This window comes from Sciurus carolinensis, chromosome 12 (genome assembly GCF_902686445.1).
Source record: "Sciurus carolinensis chromosome 12, mSciCar1.2, whole genome shotgun sequence".
In the NCBI taxonomy this organism is placed as follows: domain Eukaryota; kingdom Metazoa; phylum Chordata; class Mammalia; order Rodentia; family Sciuridae; genus Sciurus; species Sciurus carolinensis.
In genome coordinates this window covers 60,756,874-60,778,081 of record NC_062224.1, presented here as the reverse complement: position 1 = coordinate 60,778,081, position 21,208 = coordinate 60,756,874, and the positions used below count along the sequence as shown (strand labels likewise).

Genomic DNA, 21,208 nt, shown 5'->3' with positions numbered 1-21,208 from the left:
GTGTGAGCATACACAATACAAGATACTCAGTTAAAGTTGAATTTCAGATAAAGAACAAAGTCATATATGAGTGTAAATATGACCCATGCAATATTTGAAGCATTTCCTGTTTTCTCTGGTGGCACTGGAGGGGAATGAACCAGAAAACCTAAGTCCCCCTCTAGCCTGGGGCACGAGGCAGAGCAGTCACTGACAGCCTCCAGGGTTTCAGTAATTTCAGCAGCAGTGACCTTGATTGAACAGATTCTTAAATTAACCAATTGTGTTCAGGCTCCACGACACTCAAGGACCGAGCACCCAGCCATGACTCAGCTGTACATGTTTACTGAAACCATTCAGGTTACTGAAGTCACTTTTGGTCTTAATGGTTTAGTAGAACAGAACATGGTGGAATCTATAGTCACCAGGGGGTGAAACTTTCCCACTGAGGGATCTGAGCACACCTGGTGGTGCAGCTCAGGTGCAAAGGGGCCTGAAAGTGTGTTCATCTTTACACAAAAGGGCTAAAAAGGTCCGGAACAATGCTGTGGTCAACACCTGGTCAAGAGCAGAGAACAAGACACTGCTTGGATGTGGAAACTCTGGAGCAGCAGGTAAACTGAGTCAGAAGGCAAGCTTAGTCCACACCTGGAGCAAGAAGGAAGGATCTGAGCTGACCGATGCCCAAGGGTTGGGGCTGAAGGGAGGGAGAGGCGGGCCTGCGCGCTGGGCCTGGGGAGGGACTCTTGGGTTAGAATCCAAGGGGAGGCCCGGGTAGGTGGAAAGCAGCCCTTTAGGACTTTATTCAGGATATTTTGGTTCAACCTTTAAAAATACCATGACTATGTTTTGAGATCAATGTAGACACATAGTTAAAAGAAATAATGATCCTGCCTTTTAAAATTGTCATTTTGAGTTCTTAATTTCTGTCAGGATACTATTTTCCTTACCAGGTTTAGAAGGTGGTCACTTGACATTGCATGCAGTTAAGTGAGGCCAGAAGCCCAGGAAGCATTAGCAGCAGCCACCTCTTCTGATTCAGTGTCTAGCCTCAACTGCTACACACCAGTCACCAGTGGGTGGCTCGGTCTGACTGGCTCCTCCCAGACAAAGTCAGAGTCCTGGGATGGCAGTCCGTTTTAAAGTGCCCCAGGTGATTCTAATGTGCAATTATCAAGAATCACTGCTGTAAGTTCTCAGGTTTCAGTTTGGCATCATAATATATATCATATTATGCCCATTCGTGATTTAAAATATGATGGATAATAAAGGTAAAATAGAAATCTGGAGCAGTACAATCCGTAAGGTGTTCAGCATCAACCCAGCAATATCAAGAAGTCCAAAACTTTCTGTGCTCAGTGCTCCCTAAGAGTCACCATCCTGCCCTGGGCACCTCAGCCCTGCCCCTGCGGATCTCTCTGGTAGCGACAGTGCTTCTTCCCACCCCATCCCCGCCACACAGCTCAAGATCTGGCACAGACAGCTCCACTGGGCACCTCTCCAGGCTTCCATGGGCTGGCTCACTCATGGATTCCACCTCAACAAAAGTCCTTTCTAGAGTGAAGTCATTACATATGGCTGGTTCACGTGTGGCCATAAATCACTAAAACAAAAAATGGATGAGCTTACCTCTGGCATCTAATTCCCATTATTCATAAGCACAGACAGAAAAAATACATGGAAAACACAAAAGATAAATATACGATCTTCCTCAGTCCTTGGCCTTATGGGAACTTGCTGCCATGATAGTATAGAAGGCCTATATAAAGAGCAGATAGACTCCTGAGCCTCATGCCTCCCTTGAGGGGAACTTCTTGCTCTGCGGCACTACACATTGTAGGACTTACCAAATGAGCTCTTCACACATAAGTGCAGCTCCGCTTTCTACTCTTGCTCTCCATTCACTGAGAGCCCAGTGAGACTTACTGTAGCTCTTCTGTGCCTCACCTTTGACACTGGACACCTGGTGCTTAAAATCCCTCCCCCTTCCAGAGCAGTCAGCCTGTTTCCTGGCAGATCACCAGATGGGGACCTACGCTATTCAGGAAACCTGGGCACACCTGTTGGAGCAGGCGCGGAGAGAATGGGAGCAGCAGTATGCAGCCATTGCCCAGGTGAGGCCCAGCTCTGCCCTACCCTGACACGGTGCTGTGTGGGTATTGTCAGCCCCAGATTGGGGTGGGGGACAGTGAATTAGTGATTTAGTGAATGTGTAAGATGTAACATGTGACATATGACCTCTCGTATCATTCTTGGCCGAGCTGGCAGGAAGTGGCAGGGCATGAAAGGAAGGGAGGCAGAGAGGCCTTGGTGCCTATTGAGTGAGGCTGGGGATGGAATTTAAGGCTGTTGGTAATTAGAATTTGGGGGGACTTTGAGGGTTATGAGTTGTCCTTTAGGGACAGTGTGGCGTGACCTGAGCTGTGGATCTCCCTCCTGGCATTCACTGCCAATATCAGATCATAATGGCTATGATGCAAATATAGTTTTTGTTGTTTTTCTCTGTTGTGGTTTGTGTGTGTGTGTGTGTGCGTGTGCGTGCACATCATGCTCGTGTGTGCTAGGGATTGGAGCCCGGGCCTTGCATATACTGGGCAAGTGCCCTCCAGTTGAGCTACCCCTCAGCCCCTGGGCTGTGGTGCTGTGATACCAGTCTCGTTCATGGCGAGGGATGCCTTTGCCACCCCCACTCCCCAGCACCACCTCCGCCATGACCTTGCTCCCCACAGCCACAAGGTTCTGGGCAGATCCCAAAGACATGAGTCAGACCTGGAACACCTGGAAGTGGAGGGAGAGCCCAGCCATCAGAAAGACTCGTGAAGCCTAGAATAAGCCCCAGACAGTGGAAGTGGAGTTGGGTGGGGCTCCGTGACTTCAGGAGGCCAGATTAAGCTTGGGACCAAGGATTCTTAAGGTGCCAGCATAACTGGGGCACAATCAGAAGCCCTATTAAAGTCACATCCTGTGTAAGGGGTGGCAGGGCAGGTAACTCTTGGGTCTAATAGGATCTAGAGTTCAGGAATACAGGATTTTGTGTTCTGTCTGAAGAGTAACAATTGGAAGGATTTTTATTCTCTCTACTCTTAATCAGAAAGGATTTTGAAATTTGAAAGTTTTCTTTGTGCGGGTTGAGTTGATTTCACTTCTGCCTGATAGTCAATCTTCAATCACCTTAACAGTAATCAATACTTGTATTAAAGAATGAAATGCAAAAAAGAAAAAAGGATGAAATGCACTGAGGTAACCAGGGGAGGGCTAATGCAACATGCCTTTTTTTTTGCCATGGACAGTTGATGACAAATCCGCTAGCCACCTGGACTTAGGAGAACAAGAGGTTTAATGGAGACTCAGGGAAGGGTCACCACCCTGGAAACAGGGAGTTGGGGGCTTTCAGGGACCTGAAAAAGTGAGGCGGGGCAGAAGTCAAGGTGGGAGGGGGCTGGTGCGGGGAGGACAGGGTCAGAGACCAGCTGTGCCTTGGAACACCCCTGTCCAGAAGCATTCAGGCTGACAGCTGACCTCACTCCTGCAGTCGGCAATGCGCCACCTGGCTCAGCCTTCCTCCCTCATGAGTCAGTTTGACAAGCTAGGAAGACTCGAGAATTGAATAGAAAAGGAGCATTGCTCTCTCAGGTGGCTGGCCCTGCCTGGTGATGGGGAACCTCTCCATTTCTCCTCCAGGAGCGGCAGATGGTGAAGACCCTCCCTCACCTTCTCAATGTCAATGAGGACCCGCAGCTCACGGGGGTCCTCAAGTACTTCATTCACACGGGTAAGCGCTCTCCACCTGCCCTGGCCTGCTCCTGTTTCGTGCCCCATGGCAAGTTTCCCTTCTGTCTCTTTTCTTATTTCCTTCCTCTACTTTGATTTTTCAATTTTGGAACAATATATATAACATAAAATTCACCATTTTAAGCTGCTCCAGGCAGGTTATTATCACCACATTTTTATTTAGTGGTTTCCGAGGAGATGGCAGCCCTTGAAATGTCTCTTTGACCCAAACACTGAATAATTGGAATACCACACCCAATACCCCTGACTTTCTTCTCCCTGGCTGCTATGCATACCCAAGATAGGTGTGCAGGCTCCATGCAGGATGTGGTGGGGGGCTGAGGCCAGGCTACCCAGAAGCTGGAGGTGACATCTTCTGCTTGGCCCATAGGAGTGACCAATCATTAGACGGAAACCACAGCTTCATGCCAGGCTTCAGTGCATCTTCTAAGACCAAGATTTAATGACCCTGGAAAGGCGAAACTTTCAAAAAGTCAGGAATCCCATCAAAAAAAAAAAGAAGAAGAAAGTAAACAACTATCCATAAAACAAGGTCATGTCCAAGTACCATTGTGATTAACCACCCTGGTTGAAAAATCCTTTCACATTATCCTACTGGAGAGAAAATGTCATGGGCAAAACATCAAATATGTTAGGGTCAAATCCAGACCATTTTGCAAATGAGCTATCCTCTTCTTAGGTTCATGTGTCGCTGGTCGGGCCGCTTCAAATGCTATCACTCTTCAAGGCTTGGGGTAAGTTTCTGTGCATTGTGCAGTTAAACATCGAAGATTAAAGAATCTGGACCTCTAAATCCAGAGGAGATTCCTGAAGGTCTTCTGATCATGGGCAGGCCAGGTCCCCATCCTACTGGATAAGCAGGAACAAGGAATTTCCCCAGACCTCCCTGTAGAAACACTCCAACACCTACATAAGAAAGTCGTTGGGAGTTTGTATTCTTTCGCTGCAATCCACTGTGCTGTGCTGTTTCCCTGGCTCTAATCTTGAGAAAGGAGGATGTCAGTGGCTAGATCTTGTATAATAATTCTTCACAAATAGAAATAAGATCTGACCAGGAAACAGAGTCAGAAGTCCAAGTCCAGGGTCTTACCTCCACAGATAAACACATCTTCAGATCTCAGTGTTTAGAGCCCTCACCTACTGGATAAATGGAAAGCTGGACTTTGGGGTGTCCCTCTCCCTAAGGACTCCCTCAGGAACCTCCTGCTGAATCCTGTGTGTGTGAAACACTAGGGCAGATTTATACAGCTGACTAGCTGCCCCCATAGCTGTCGCCTCTCTGGTTGGGACATCACACTAGGGTTCTGTCTCCTGCTTCTAGAACCACTGTGTCCCAACTGCCCACAGGCCTTAGCCAGGAGAAAAAGAGGCCTCCCTGGTCAGTTCTTCCAAAGTCCCTCACCCCTCCTGAGCAAAGCACAGGGACCCTATGAGACGAGTGTAGGGGTGCTGACCAAGGGCCTATTGGCACCACCTCACATGTACCACCAACCTTCTCAGGGCTTCTTCCTAGGGATTCCCCTCTCCTCTCTTTGTAGACCTCTTCCTTAGTCCAATACACAGGTCTGTAATTGGCTGAATTCCATTGATGAGCTGAAATCAAAACCTTCCCCACAAGACCCCTGGGCCTCATGCAAACCAGGGATGTGGATTAGACCTGTGTCTCTGCATCGAGAACATTCAGCCTCAGATATCCAGCCCCAAGTCTTGTAACATAAAGTCCGAATATGTATGGATAAAGACCCAGAAACAGAACTAAACTTACCTGTATATATGTAAGGCTCATTTTGAAGTCACTCTCCCAAGTGTCTCTTCTGCAATTTCTTAAAAAAAATTTTAATATTTTTTTTCAGTTGTAGGTGGGCACAATACCTTTATTTTATTTTTTTGTGGTGTTGAGGATCAAACCCAGTCCTCAAGCATGCTAGGCCAGCGCTCTACCACAGAGCCACAAGCCCAGCCCCTTATTTTTGTTTTTGATACAGTAATTGTACATCTTTATTGAGTACAGTGTGACATTGCAATACTTGTATATAAAGGCTAATTGATATAGCCTTCACCTCATCCATATATTCCTTTGTGTTGCAAACATTAAAAATCCTCTTTTCTAGATATTTTGAAATTAGTTGCTGTCACCTTCATTATCGTCCTGGGCTATAGGTCATTAGAGTTATTCCTCTTGTCACCCTGGGCCCCACTAACCATCTCCCTCCCTCCCTCCCTCCCTGGTGCCCCTCCCAGGCTCTGGTAACCACTATTTCACTCTTTTTTGAGATCAGCTTTTTAGCTTCCACATAAGTGAGAGAGGATATGATATTTGTCTTTTCTGTGCCTGTCATATTTCTCTAAGAAGAATGTCCTCCAGTTCCATCCACATTACTACAAATAATGCAATTTCATTCTTTTTCTATGGCTGAATAATAATCCCTGATATGTATTTACCACTTTTTCTTTTCCTTTAACCTTTATTTTATTTATTTATTTTATTTGGTGCTGAGGATCGAAGCCAGTGCCTCAACCACTGAGCCACAACCCCAGCCCCCCTTTTTCTTAATTTGTTCTTTGTTGATGGGTACCTAGGATGATTCCATATCTTGGCTACTGAAACATTTCTGTTTTTAATCCTCTCCCCACCTCCCCTTCCCCCACACTGACCTGTGAACTTTTGAGGACTGGTGATCTCTGTGTCTGTAGGCTCCTCGCAGCTCTAGGCCCTCAGCTGGGACTTGTTTCTGTTAATAAAAAAACTGCTTTGCTGTCTGCCACTCCCCACTCCCTTAAGGCAGGGCCCTTCCCTCTATTCCCACTTCCCTTGGGCCACAGCACTCAGGAGGCCTTGACAAATACTTTGGGTATTGTGCAAATGAGAGAGAACAAGTTCAAATGTTTACAGTTGAAATTCATTGGATGACTGAGACTCACTCTTGTCTTCACAGAATTTCAGATAAACACGCTTCCTTTACGAATGTGGATGGTAAAGTGACTGTCACTCCACACAGCAAATGCAAGGTCATCGTTAATGGGGTGCCCATCACTTCCAGGACAAAGCTGCAGCATTTGGTAAATTTCCTCCTGGGCCACAGAAGTTCCTAAGTCCTGCCTGAGAGCTGGCTGAGGGGCTCTGGGCAGAGCGGGGTGTGTCCCACCTTGTGGGCTTCTGTCACTGCCTCATGGCAATGACTTGGGCATAGTTTCCAGAGCAATAGATTGGTCCTACCTCACTATGTGTTCTTGGATAAGTCACTTCACTTCTCTGGATTTCATCTATAAAACAAGGCTGAGCTGAACAATTCCCAAGATCCCTTACAATTTTGACATTTGAGATTTTTTAACAGCCTAGAGGGGACCAGACAATCTCTTGAAAACATTGGTCCCTCTTCATCTCCACCCCACCACTCTGGTCAGAGGCTCTGCTACCACGATGGCACCATGGAGGCTCCTATAGCCTCTCCGAAGCCCTCTCCCCACTCCAAGCCATCCTCTACCAATAGCCACAGACCCTTTTAGATTGGTAGATTGAGTTTGGTCACTTCCTTCTGGAAATCCTCAGCCTCCTTAAGCCTCGGTGTCCTGCACATGTGCCCTGCTCATGCTGACCTGCTTTTGGTTGGCTCAGGAGTATCCTTATCTGCCTCACTCAAACAGCCCACATGTAAAGTCTCAACTTTAAAATTCTATCTTCCAAGAGGACTTCTATAATCCCCAGTCTGAATTAGGGCCCTTAGACACTGTGTAGAAGCCCCTGCCCCACTTTTTTTTTTTTTAAACAGGTTATGAGTACACAGTTTTTCCATAAATCTTACAAGAGAAGGGTTGAGTCTCTTTGGTCTCCAATGACTCCCCTATGCCTGGTGGGAGGCAGTACTCTTGCTGTGGATGAAAGCAAGATGGCACCCTACCTTCTCCAATATAAGTCTTTTCCCTGTTTGGGGAATTTTCAAGGTCATCATGTTCTTAGATTCCTCTAGCACAAGGGCCATGGCTCCTCCTGGAGCAGGCTGACTCACACCTTGCAGCCTCAGGCTGAGGAGAAGGCAGCACCCTCCCCCTGAGCCTCTGTCTCCTCCCTAGGATCGCGTTATTTTGGGGTCCAACAGTGCCTACCTCTACATTGGATTTCCTTCAGAGCGAGGCAATGAGGACTTGAACAGATTTGACTATGACTTTTTCCAGTTGGAGAGGGCAGCTGCAGAGGGAGTGAGCATGGACAAGCTGGGTAAGTGGCCCCTGGATTTTCCGTGAGTTGATCTGAAAGCAACTGTTTTCACTGTGTGCTCTCCTGCTTTCCTTAAGAAAATCATATTTTATCTTGTCAGAGTAATGTACAGAGTTAAAATATCATTTCCATATAAATATAAAGTGAGTCCGTGTCAAAGATGTCATTAAACTCTCTTAGGAATAAGGGTACAGACCACTCAAAGGGTGATAAAGAGAGTGGTATATATAGAAAAGGACAAAAGAAAGCTGAAATGAGATTTCTGGTTACCTACAGCCAACTAGTGATGTTTAGCCCCACCCAGGGGCCTGCTGGGACTGTAGAACCTGTGCCCCAGTGGTTAGAGACCCTTCATCTGAATATATGGTGAGGAACAAAATTCAGGTCCTGGCTTTGAGGAAATAATAGCCGTAGGTTTCTAAGTCAAAGATCTCCTAGGATTGGGGTGTGGCTCAGTGTAGAGCGTTTGCCCAGTATACACAAGGCCCTAGGCTCCATCTCCAACACAGTAAAACCAAACAAACAAAAATTTCCCTTTCCCCAGCTCACCCTACCCTTTGTTGCCCTGCAATAATCAGATTCCTCATACATGAATGCATTCAGAAGCTCTGCTTTCTGCCTGCTCATCTCTCAACAGGCCTCAGATGGAAGCTCTTGAGCACCTGCCTGTGCCTCCCTCTCCAGCCCCTTCACTGTGCTCAGGGTGGGCTGGACCCACTGAGGTCTTCATAATGTGCTGGCTTCCCAGAGGAATCACCTATGCTTTGATCACCTTAATGGACAGCAGATGGAGAGTAGTGGGCTACAGCTGCACCTATGCAAAAGTTCCTCCCTTTTCCCCACACTAACGTGTTTTAATTAGAATTTTAGCAAAACAAATTGATTTGAGATTCACCTCTTTGTTCTTCTTTTGCTGAAATTCTTGTCCAAAATCAAACCAACAAGGCCTGGACAATCCACCTATTCACTGGTTTGTTCACAATAACTGTGCAGTTGCCTTCCCAGCACAGGGCTGGTGACACGGTGAAGTTAAACAAACCACCCAAATATAACAGAAGTAAAAGCAACTTATTTGCTGTATGCTGAAGCTTTGGGATAAATCCCCAGACCTTCCTTCTAGCCAACCAAAGTTTACCCCTGCCCTTGCCCCTGCCTGGAAAGTTTGGAGTCACCTTGGGTCAAGGGCCTTGAGATCAGGAATGGAAACTAGAGGCAGAGAACCTCCTGTCATGGTGCAGCCAAGATCCCTGGGTTGAGATCAACTCTGTGAATGGATGAATGAAAATACAAATTTATCCACAGTTGGAAAATTATCACAGAAAAGTGACATTTTCTTTTCCATTCTGGCTTTCACTAGGTGCAGGGAGCAGTAGAGATGGCCAAGTAGACCCTAGTGTCCTGGCTGTATTCCAAGACTACATCAAACTCATGCCACTGGTTGCAGAAGCGAATCAAATGAGTGAAGAACTGAAGAAGGTAATTTATCTAAAGCCCAAACACAGCACCGTGTCAGGTCCAGAGAGGACCTTGAGGTCTGCAGAGATGGAGGGTTTCCCCAAGATCACAGGAGAGCTGGAACAAAAACTGGACTAACATCCAAGCCTTCCCACCAGCCTGAGCACCATTCCTGCCACACCTGTCCTACGAGGGCCACCAGCACCCAGACCAACATGCTGGCCAGAACCACCCTACTCCTGATTGTCCCAGTACCTCTTTTGGCACCTTGATGATTGCTGTGCCACAGAGAGGACCTGGCTGGGTTAGCTCCAGTGACAGATGCCAGTCATGGGAACCTTGTAAAAGCTTTAACCACATTAGTAAGTATTGTAAGTTTTAGTTCCAGGATGTGGCTGAGAAATCCCAGTGTTCTGTCACTTCTCTCAGTAGGAATTTTAAGCAGCAAGAGTTGAACCATGTTCTTTTAAAACACCCAATGAAAAGAATGAAAATTGCAAAGACGGTGTGGGCTGATAAATGAAGGATTATTTAGTGAGAATGTTTCTTTTACTAGGAACTTAAAATGGAATTGAAGGTGAAGAACCTAGCATCATCAGATTCCAGGGGGTATGAGCTACAAAAAGAGGTCATGGTGAAGGTGACCAACCAAAGGACTCATGAGGTGAGGCTGCATCTGTAGGTGGCTGTGAGCCTCCCACAGGGTTTCTGAGAGCTTTTCTAGGGACACAGGTGGTTTTTGTTTTTGTTTTTAACCAGCAGCAAACAGTAGAGACCCCGGTGAAAGGGCAAGCTGTGTTCCAAGTGTAAGTGGGGTTCTGAGGGACCCTCTTCCATGTTCCCTCACCTGGGTCTCTCTCCCACACAGTGTCAATTCCCAGGATCTTTTCTAACCAGCACCTCTGAACATTCTCTATTCTTACTTAGCATGACTCAAAAGCTTTAGTGCCTTAGGGAGCCTGAAAGTTCATCCAGCTGGTAATGGGGTCCATGTCTCTGTGTATGTGTGCAAGTGTGTACGTTCGTGTGTGTGCAAGTGCACGTAAGAGAGATTTACCATCCTGAAGCAATGGTAAAATTCACACTTTCCTAAGACTCTGGAAAAGTCTATTTCACCTACTCCAGTGATGGATCCATTCCCATGTTTGACACTGCTGTCAGGTAGGTCTTTTTTAGGAACTTGAGATTTTCTTTCCTCTCCCTCCTGCTGTGGAGCCACCTCTAGGCTTTTCTCCAGACTAAACACCCCTGTCCTTATCTTCCATTAATGGTGTAATAAATTTTCACACACCCAAATGTATTACTTTATTGTTCCCTCACCTAGAAGTCCAACAGGGGTCTCACTGGATTAAAAGCAAGGTGTGGGCAGGGGCATTTTGCTCTTGAGGTTCAATGGGAAAATGTGTTTGCTTTTTCTAGTTTCTAGAAGCCACCAACATTCCTTGGTTTATGGCTTCAAAATCAACCACATCAAGTCTCTCTGACCCTCTCTTCTGCCTCCCTTTTCCACATATAAGGCCCTTGTGCATACACTGGGCCCATCTGGGTTCCAGACTAAGCTCATTTTAATTCAGATGATAAGCAGACTTAATTCCATCCGCAACCTTGGTTCCCCTTTCCCATGGGTGGTAACACATTCACAGGTTCCAGGGATTAGGATGTGGGCATTTTGAAGGTCATCCATCTGCTGTTCTGTGTACCACAAACCCCAAACCTTCATTTTTCTTGGGAGGGTCTATTTTCTGATTCCATCATTTCCTCTATATCATTTCCTGGGCTCAAGTGACTCAAGCAATGAGTAAGTAATGGATCCAGCATGGATATGATGTTCTTGAAGGACCTTACCAAAGCTAAGTTTGATGAGAGTGGTATGTGGTCTTGGGTACCCAAAGTCAGTGCACTGGAGGGAGCATGCTGGGAAAAATCAAGCAGATGAACTGTTGGAGCAGCAGATAAAACTAAATATTGGTGACCTACCTTGTGTTTGCAGGTGTGGATTTGGTCAAAATCCAAGTTTATCAATAGGAAATTCCTAATGGAGGAACTTTACCAGCGCTTTCTAGATAGAGAAGACAGCCATGTGGCTCAGGAAGATGACCCCTTCTGGGATCCTGTGGAGGTCATCCACTTGGGCTCAGCCCACGTCTGGCTCCAGTCACTTGCTTACTGCATGAAGTTCGAGGAGCAAGTGGAGTTTCTCAACTGTGATGGACTGGAGGAGGCAGTACTACACGTCCACATCGCCCCCTGCTCCCCAACAGGACAGTGGGTGTCTCTTCCCCTACTCTAGTTCTGTCTGGGTCAGTCACAGAAAATTCAGAGCAAGTCTGAGTTCTCCTGAGAGGGTGGTCAACTTGGTACCTGAAGGGGTCATTCATGAGACAATGAATGAGCTCATGAATTTATGATTTGGCCTCAAGGAATATGATTTTTGCCTTGGAAGCCAAATCAAGTTCCCTAAAATGCCAGCTGCACTTGAGACAACTCAGTACTGCCCTGGGGAACCAAAGGAATGAGGAAGATATCCCACAAAAAGGCAGGTGTAAAAGGAGACTTGGACAAAAATCAAGACCTTTGTGGACCCTCAGAGGAGAAAAGCCAATGTGCTGTGGGATGTTCTTACCCATAGCCCTCTCCTTGCACCTGTGAGGTCTGGCATCCACCACACACAGGATGCTTCTCCTATGCTGTAGGCCCATCCTATTGGTGAGCCCCTAGAGTCAGAAGTAGAGAGGTGATCTTCCAGCATACTACTCCTTCTCCTTGGTAGAGGTCTATTTCTTTGGTCCTTTTCTCAAGGTGGGAAGTAAGATGTCTGGCCTTTTGTGCTATTTTCTAAACTTCTATGGGTACAAGTTTGCTTTAGACTATCAGTTCTGTACTAAACTGTGCTATGCTATGCTTTTACCCTTCTCTTAGGATATCTCATCTGTTTTTTATCTTTAGGTCTTAGGCAGTTTATACAAAGCTGTAGTCTTTTAAATAATCCTCATCAGAGGCTGGCAGAGGGGCGTGGTCTGGATGCCAATGCCCTCAGAGCATCCAGAGCAATTGCTGAAGAGGAAACTAGCTCAAGAAGGGAGTAAAATAACCTCAAGGTTCTGTGACCAAGAGACCAGGCTGACCAACTCAGAGTCTTCTGGGACTCCAAGCAACTTTCTGGTCATTTGGTTACCTTGACCTTCTAGGCTGCCTTATGGTTATATTGCATATCAATAAAGTGGCATTCTAGTTTATAGATTTCAGACTTCGTGAACTTAGCTGATATGAGAGGTCCCTGTTAGAAAGTTGTCCGCATTAGTTTCAGACCTTGTAGGCCTGAGGTGGACTAGACTACAAGGAATTCACCAGTGCCAAAGGCTGCATCTGTGCTTTTTCCTTCTTCCCATTGGGGACCTACCTGAATTTTCAATTAAGTTTAGCACTGAAATCTGTATATCCACATTTCATGAAGTGGTTTGTTTTGTGGTGCTGAAGCATGGAACCCAGAGCTTCGTGTGTGCTGGGCAACTGCGGAAGCACTGAGCTACACCTCCTGCCCTGTGACCTCCTTGAAATCGTCCATATCTTACCTTAAAGCATCAGTATAGAGTTGACTCTTGTGTCTCTTGAATGAATTCTACAACTGGTAATATTACCTAGCCTTCCTTCAATGAAATTAGCTATCTCCTACGGTTTCTATTTCACTCCCTGTACTTAACAGTGCCAACTTGCTTGGACCCAGCTTAACCTGAGATCAATGTCCACCTCTTCTGTTTGTAGAGTATATGGTGAGGAAGACATGATTATTGATCCTTTTGAGCTGCTGGGCAAGCGGATGGATTTCCAGATTCACATTGTCCAGTGCCTTGGTGTCAAGTGGCTAAAGGAAGATGCAAAGCGAGGCATTCAAATAGGGTACTAGCCTGTGCCATAGAACTTCTTGCATAAGCTACCTGTGTGGTTTCTGGAGGGAGGGAGTGTTTCTTCAAGTTTTAAAACTGAGTTAACCATGTAATTTACTTAACTTTGCTCCATTACAAAATGACTACTTTCTCCCACCTATTAAACAGAGAAGCCAGCCATACATCCCTCCAGGTCACTGAGCTGTGGTCATTATGTACTAAATCTTTTATGTGACTGAAACAGTTGAGTCAGAAATTTTATGTATCAGAAGGAATATCCTGCAAACCTGTATTATTTAAGTAAAATGTTCTTGTTAGAAACAAAAGAACTGTGTTTTGGTATGGCAGAAGCATCAGATATGATCAAACTAATTAGGTGAAAAGGATATTAAAAGATGAGGTAATAAAGGGTTACTCTGAGGAACAAAAACCAACAAACCACCCTGCATGGAAAATTAGCAATTTTAGAGTCTCTAAGTAGAAAATATTTATTGAAATTACTTTTCCTTTTTATTAGTCACATTGTGAAAATACCCACATAGAACAACTGAGATGTTGGAGTCAGTAATTATGAGGCTCAATTATAGTTCATCTTTCTATCTAACTCATGCATGGGTTATGTCTGGATTCATCTGATTCTTTCCTTTACAAATGTGTCCCTTCTGGTTTTAAATTATGTTTTATATTCTTTTTTTCAGGTATAGAATTTATGATCTTCCAAACACTTTATATACCAAACCCATATGGAAAATTGTGAATCCCCAAATTGAAGAGATTGTACAATTTGCCGCCTTAAATGCATCTCAGGAGTTTCTGAATTATTTACAGACAAATGCGCTCATTGTTGATTTGTGGGGCCTTCAAGGTACCGTGTTTACTTCCTCTTTTGCATGTGCACTGTTCAATCAGACATAATATCAGTATGCCCAGTGCTGCAGAAGAGGTAAAAAAGGGAGGCCGTCAGGGTCTTTATAGCAGTGGGCAAGTGTCATCTTCCCCCCTGGGCATCTGGGTCCTGGGTAAGTGCATGGTTTAGCATCTCACTCAACACTAGGACTGGACAACTTAGATTTCCTTTCTTTGATGGTGTCTGTACCACACTACAGAAGGCTGTGCTGAACTGAGCTGCTCTCAGCTGGACTTCATAGTCACAGGTGAAGGCCACATCGTGGTAGATACCAAGAAAATTTCCAATGTGAAGGATACGAGCCAGGTGTGTACGTGTGAATTACAATGGGCATCAAAGGTGACTAGAAAAATCTCAGGAGATGGCCATCTAAGGATCATTAATATTCTTCCTCAACAAAATTTTTCCTGGTATACTTGGGTACCTTCCTTTAAGGGGCTTATAAACCCTGCTCACCACCTCCCCATCCCATTTGGTTGCCCTGCCATAGTAAAAATTGCCATTCTCAAAGGATCTGCAGGTAATTCAACTGAACTGACATGTCTTTTGTAGACACCATCAAATCAGACGTCAGAACTTTATCTGAAGGTGCTCAAGTTAGAACAGGAGACGGAATTGCTCAGAAACATTAACAGAGCCCTGAGAGAGGAAAACGTATTTCTCAAGGAATCGCTGGAGAAAATTGGTTCTGGCCAACAAGGTGACAGACTGGTCCAGTTGTGGTTGTTGAGCTTATCCCCAAACTCCAACACTTGTGTGTTTGGTCTTTCTAAGACATGGCCTTTGTTGTCAGGGTGCTGGGAATGGAACCCAGGGTCTCCCATGTGGCAGGCAAGTACTCTACTACTGAGCTATACCCCCAGACCCATCTCCGCTTTTAAATTTTCAGGCACAGTCTCAAAATAAAAATTTGCTAAGGCTGGTCTAAAACTTGTGTTCCTCTTGCCTTAGCCTCTTGAGTAGCTGGGATTACAGGTGCCCACCACTTTGCCCAGCTAGACATGAACTTTTTCATGTTTTTTAATATATATATACTTTAGTTGTCCATGGACCTTTATTTTATTGATTTATATGTGGTGCTGAGTATCGAACCCAATGCCTCACACGTGCCAGGCAAGCACTTTATGACTGAGCCACAACTCCAGCCCTCATGTTTTAATTCATATTTTGTACCACAAACAAAAAACACAGGACATTTTTAGTTCTGCTTTGTGAGATTTCTTTGCATGGGTTCATATTGGTGCCACAAATATGCTGATAAATGCAGATATGGAAGAATGCCACCAAAATAAGTAAGTGTAGATATCTGTATAAGTAAATTAATAAATACTTTTCTTCCTCAAGCCCACAAGCCTTCCAATACCCTGAAGGTAACTGGGATGACATCACAATTGCCATCAGCCAGAGAGATTAATCAAATGTGCACTCAGCAAGACAGCTGTGACAAAGAGTTTGCCAAAGCTCTTAAGGTGTTTTACCAAAGCATGAACACAGCAAGAGGACAGTTTCTCAGACTTAGGCAGTATAAGCCTCCTGTAAGTAGCCAGAACCATGGGAGTAAAAAATCTTTCCATCAAATTATACATTTGCTTTAAATGCATTTCCTCAACCTGAGGACGTGTGTATGTAAGCAGAGGAGAAAGTAGAGGCCTTAAAAGTGTGGACCTCCACTCTCTCAGGCCTCCATCCACCTTTGCTCTGGCCTTTATTTTACTGCACATCTGGCTGGTTCCAGGCAGCTATGGTCACTGTAAGACTGCTATTCATTCACTTTACAATATATAGAATCCCAGAAATGCAAGTTTGGTTTATAATTATGAAACCAATGTAACTCATCACATAAAGAGATTATAATAGAAAAACAATCTGATTATATCAACAGATGGAGAAGCATGTGAAAAATATTCAGCATCCTATGAAGATAAAAATTCTTGTTAAACTCAGAATAAACTGGACATTTCTCAGTTTGATATAGACAACCTCAGGCAAGCACATAGCCTGATACTCAGTGGTGAATTACTGATAGCTTCCCCTGTCAGATCAGGAAGAAGTCAGGGATGCTGGCCAATGCACATCTGTACTTCTAAGTTCTAGCCAGTGTACTGAAGCAAGAAATAGAAAGTATGAAGACTGAGAGGAGAAAAAAGGATTTTCAATAGGAGCATACATTTATGTAACACTTTCTAAGCATTTTACATTTACTGAGTGGAGTCTCACAGTCACTCTGAGGTGGATTTTATTAGCCTTATTTAAGACACTAGAGAGGTTATGTAACTTGTTTAAGGATACACTTACAGCAAATAGCAGGGCCTAGATGCCAACCCGGCCAGTGCTGCTCCAGTCTTCTCCTGCACTACACAGTGCAGCCTCCATTATTACTCCCAGATGGCATGCTCGTTTAAATAGAAAACCCCATAGAATTTATACATAAATTAACAGAATTACTCAACTGCTTGTTATGAAACCAATATTAAGTGTATTTGAATAAAATAGTAACAGCTAGAAAAAACATTTTAAATAAATGATGCCATTTATAATTGTATTAAATATATGAAATATTGAGGCTCCTACCTAACATAAAATATGCAGGACTTCTATGGAGAAAATTTTAAAACTTGTTTGAGAGATGTCAAAGAAGACCCTCTCCCAAAAAAATGGAGAAATAGGTCATGTCTCCATGGTTTGGAAGATTTGCTACTGTAAATCTGTAATTCTCAAGATTCAAATGTAATCTCAAGCAAATGTAATGGAACCTGATAAAATGATCTATAATTTACATGGAATTGCCAAAGCAAAGAAAAGCCAAGACAAGACAAAGAGCTGAGAAAAGGGTGGAAAGACATGCCCTGCCTGATAATACCTTATTTTACAGTCACTTAACCAGACAGTGAGGTGTTGGTAAAACATAGATAACAAAAGAAAAGAACAGAGGCCCATTCTGTACCAGAGATCTGACACAGACTGAGGTGGAGCTGCAAGATGTGTGTGGCAGCAAGGATCTTTCCATAGATAGTGCTTGGAGAATTAGGAATTTAGGTGGTATTATGGTTTCGATCTGGGTTGTTCCCCAACCCAGATGCTAAGTGCATGGGTGCTGTTGGGAGGTGGTGAAACCCTTAGAAGGTGGGACTAATGGACGGAAGTTGGGTCCCTGGGAGAGTGCCTTTGAAGTGAATATTAGGACTTTGGCCCCTTCTTCTCTCCCTTCTCTTCCCAACTACCAAGAGGTGAACAGTTGTCTGCCACATGCTTATTTTGCCATGATATACTGTGCCACCATTGGCCCAAAGCAACAGAGCCAAGTGACCATGGACTGAAGCCACGAGCCAAAATAAACCTTTCCTCCTTTCAAGCTGTTTATCTCTGACATACAGAATGCCAGTGACAGAAAGTCAGATGAAGAAGTGAAACTCAATGCAGTTCTAAAGCTACACTCAGAAATCAATTTTAGGTGCAATTAAAGACCCAAATGTGAAAGGCACAATGCTAACACTTTAGAAGACACTTTGGGAGACTCTTCAGGATCTCATAGTGGAAAAGGATTTCTTAACATGACAAAACCACCTAGTTTTAAAGAGAGAGGCTGACAGATTCACTACATTGTAAACTCTGGTCCATCAAAAGAACACCAAAATGAAAGCCAAAAGGGGTGGAAAAAGTTATTTAAAACACACTTAATGTACAATGAACTAATATCCAAAATAAAGAACTACTACAAAACAAAAACAGATCTAGACAACCCAACAGAAAAAAATGGTCAAAAAACTTAAACAGGAACTTCACAAATGAGGAAATCAAAGGCCAATGAATATATGAAAAAGTACTTATGCTCATTAATATACTGGGAAATACAAACTGATAACCATGATGAAGTACCATTATAAACTATCCATACTAGCAAAAGTTGAACATTCTGACATCAAGATTTGGTGCAGATATGAAGCAACAGAAACTCAGGCATGGCTGGAGGTGTATAATCAGTACAACCACTTAAAAATTATTTGGTACTTGCCTAATAAGTAGAAGATACTATGCCTAAGAAACCTGTAATTTGGCTCTTCCTTTTTCTATGAAAGAAACTAGATCTGCAGAGAAGCAAGCCCTAATTCTTGGGCAGAGATTCTGAGTATGGTCCCCTAACTAGCAGCTTCAGCATCACCTGGACTCTTGTTAAAAATGCAGATTCCAGTACCCACCCCAGATGTACTGAATTAGAATCTCTGGGTGTGGGTCTAGTAACCTGTTTTAACACCCCTCCCCCAAGAGATTGTCTTAAACTACAGTTTGAGAACCTACCGCAGTAAGTCATTTGATAGATGTAAGAAATGAACTCTATGCATCTAAAGAGGCACTATTTATATACCCTTCTTGAAAGAATTGAGAATTATTCAAATTTTTGTTCTGTGTTTCAGATGAGGGCCCATTTGTGAAAGGTGACAGGAACCCCTGCATACATGTACTGGGTCCTCTTAACACCATCTTCTGTAATAGCACCAATCAGACACATCCTTACTGTATACTCACAGAAAATGGGTAAATTATGGCATCATCTATTTTGTGAAAATAAACCATAGCCACATGCAACAAGGACGAATCTCAACCACCAATAAGGGATAGATAACTTCAAGTCAAAAAGATGACATCCAGCATGATTTCAAAAATGTTTAAAGATAAGTAAAACATACTGTTTAGGAATGCATTCTAGGTGGTGAAAGTTTTCAGAAAGGCAAGAAAATGATAAATGATTGTCACAAAGATCAGGTTGGGATTGTTTCTGGGGGAAGGGAAGTAAGTGTGAAAGGACCACAGCAGGCCTGCCTGAGCAGGTGAGCTCGCTGTGACTCGACATGGACATACATTTCAGGTCCTCTTTTATATGTATACCTCAGAAGAAAAAGGAAACTGGCGAGATGAAAGATGCCATAGACAAATTTAAAACGAAGCTCCAGCCTGAGAGAAACAACTTGTATTACAGTTTGAATATTCCTTATCGGAATATTTTAGAATATTCTGAAATGGTGGGGACCTGAATTACTTCAGAATTCAGGGTTTTTAGAATTTTGCAATATTTGTATATTCTTTACCAGTTAAGCACCCTGAATCTGAAAACTCAAAATCTGAAATGCTCCCAAATCCAAATTTGAGTATCAATCCTTATTTGTTTAGTTATTTATCTTTTGGTACTAGAGATTGAACCCAGGGATGATTTACCACTGAGCTACGTCCCCAGTCTTTTTATTTTTTTTATTTTGAGTCAGTCTCTAAATGAGTTGCTAAGGGTTTTGTTGAGTTGCTGAGGTTGGCTTTTAAATTGTAATATTCCAGTTTCAGCCTGCTAAATTGCTGGGATTACTAGGCCTGTGCTACCATGCTGGCAAAGCCATATTTATCAACCATTAGTATTCAGAATATCTAAATAATTACTTTTAAAATAAGACAAAGACAACATGGAATACTCATTAGAAAAAAATGAGAAAATCTTAACAGGCATTTTACTAATCAGTTAAAAAAATAAAAACTAAGAGAAAATGCCATATTACAGACGACCCTCTGCACGTTTCCATGTTCAGAAGTCTGACCCCATCATTTTGTCACTGACACTGTAGCTCACAGCTAATCCAGACTCCCATCTCAGTAGTACCTGCATATATGGGGTGGGGGATACATCAGCAAACCTCTACAAGTGGAAGAACCTCTCATACCTATTACTTCCTTTGCAAAACCTCAGAAGTTCCACAGTATTAAAATAATATAGAGCATTCCAATCTGAAATGTTGGGATTGTCTCATCAGTTTTCCCTATTGGCAGTAACTACAGGGCCATTCAGACAGTCTTCCCTAAAGCAGGTTGCTCCTACCTAGGTAACTTACCGCCTCTCCAAGCCCCTTTCAAATGCAGTTTTCCAGCCCAAAGGGAGAAGCTGCTGGGCACCCCAATCAGATGCAAATTTTTTTATTCTAATGATATGAGGTCTATTATCATTTTTTTCCTTTCACTTATTTTTTTAGGAAGATGATCAAATGCTTCGACCATTTGTACACCAACAGTCACAGATGTTAAAGGATCTGGGGGACCTGCTTGAATCCAGCATGTGGAAACTGAAAAATGATGTTGCTCTTATAGTGAAAAAGAAGAGAGAATATTTATTATATATTAAACAGTGAAGATACATCATCTGAAAATTGTGAACATTTAAGCTTTGAGTGGTAAAGATAATTTGTGTAGCTAATGAACTTAACCCATGTATTTCCCACTTAACTTTTATCATTTTTAAGAAAAACTCCTTTCAGTTGGATTCTTTTTTGGTACTTGAGATTGAACCCAGGGGCACTTAACTACTGAGCCATATCCTTACTCCTTTTAATTTTTTATTTTGAGACAGGGTCTAAGTTACCTAGTTGCTGATTTTGAACTTGTGATCTTCCTGCCTCAGTCTCCCAAGCTGCTGAAATTATAGGCATGCCCCACCATAACCAGCAAGTGGAGTTTAAGTAATGTAAAAATGAACCCATACGCAGGAAGAAGGTAAAATGGGAGATACCTGAAGTGAATGCTGATACTCTTGATCATTCTGGGGTATTGGAAACTTCTAATAACAACAGTATGAGGATGGTGACTGAACAGTGCTTACTATTTGCCAGGCACTAATCTAAGTACTAAACATCTCTTAGCTCATTTAATTCTCAAAATAATTCTATGAGTTAGGGTAGACAGTATTACTCCCAAGAATTTGTCCCTTTCCTTGGTGTGAATGTAAATTGGAATAGCCATTTTTGAAAATAGTATGGAGGTTCCTCAGAAAACCAAAAACAGAATTACCATATGATCCATCAATCCCACTACTGACTGTGTATAAGTATGAAATCAGTATGTTGAAGAGCTAGCTATCTGCATGCCCATGTTTACTGCAGCATTATTCATTACAGCCAGAATATGGCAAGAACTTAAATGTTCATCCATCCACTGATGGAGTTT

General features: G+C 43.4%; 1 protein-coding gene across 1 annotated transcript in view; it reads left to right on the top strand.

The window, feature by feature from the left end:
* The window catches only part of LOC124961363 (kinesin-like protein KIF28P), a 72,492-nt gene extending 51,354 nt beyond the window's left edge, over positions 1 to 21,138 (top strand). Inside the window, exons 9-23 of the mRNA XM_047519949.1 lie at positions 502 to 593; positions 1,972 to 2,093; positions 3,661 to 3,751; positions 4,451 to 4,505; positions 6,708 to 6,831; positions 7,843 to 7,987; positions 9,345 to 9,463; positions 9,999 to 10,106; positions 11,433 to 11,707; positions 13,205 to 13,339; positions 14,025 to 14,191; positions 14,433 to 14,539; positions 14,786 to 14,933; positions 15,578 to 15,768; positions 20,242 to 21,138. Of these exons, the coding sequence (XP_047375905.1) occupies positions 502 to 593; positions 1,972 to 2,093; positions 3,661 to 3,751; positions 4,451 to 4,505; positions 6,708 to 6,831; positions 7,843 to 7,987; positions 9,345 to 9,463; positions 9,999 to 10,106; positions 11,433 to 11,707; positions 13,205 to 13,339; positions 14,025 to 14,191; positions 14,433 to 14,539; positions 14,786 to 14,933; positions 15,578 to 15,768; positions 20,242 to 20,397 (2,035 nt within the window). The 3' untranslated portion in view covers positions 20,398 to 21,138. The remainder of the gene's footprint in view (positions 1 to 501; positions 594 to 1,971; positions 2,094 to 3,660; positions 3,752 to 4,450; positions 4,506 to 6,707; positions 6,832 to 7,842; positions 7,988 to 9,344; positions 9,464 to 9,998; positions 10,107 to 11,432; positions 11,708 to 13,204; positions 13,340 to 14,024; positions 14,192 to 14,432; positions 14,540 to 14,785; positions 14,934 to 15,577; positions 15,769 to 20,241) is intronic.
* The last annotated feature ends 70 nt before the right edge of the window (positions 21,139 to 21,208 follow it).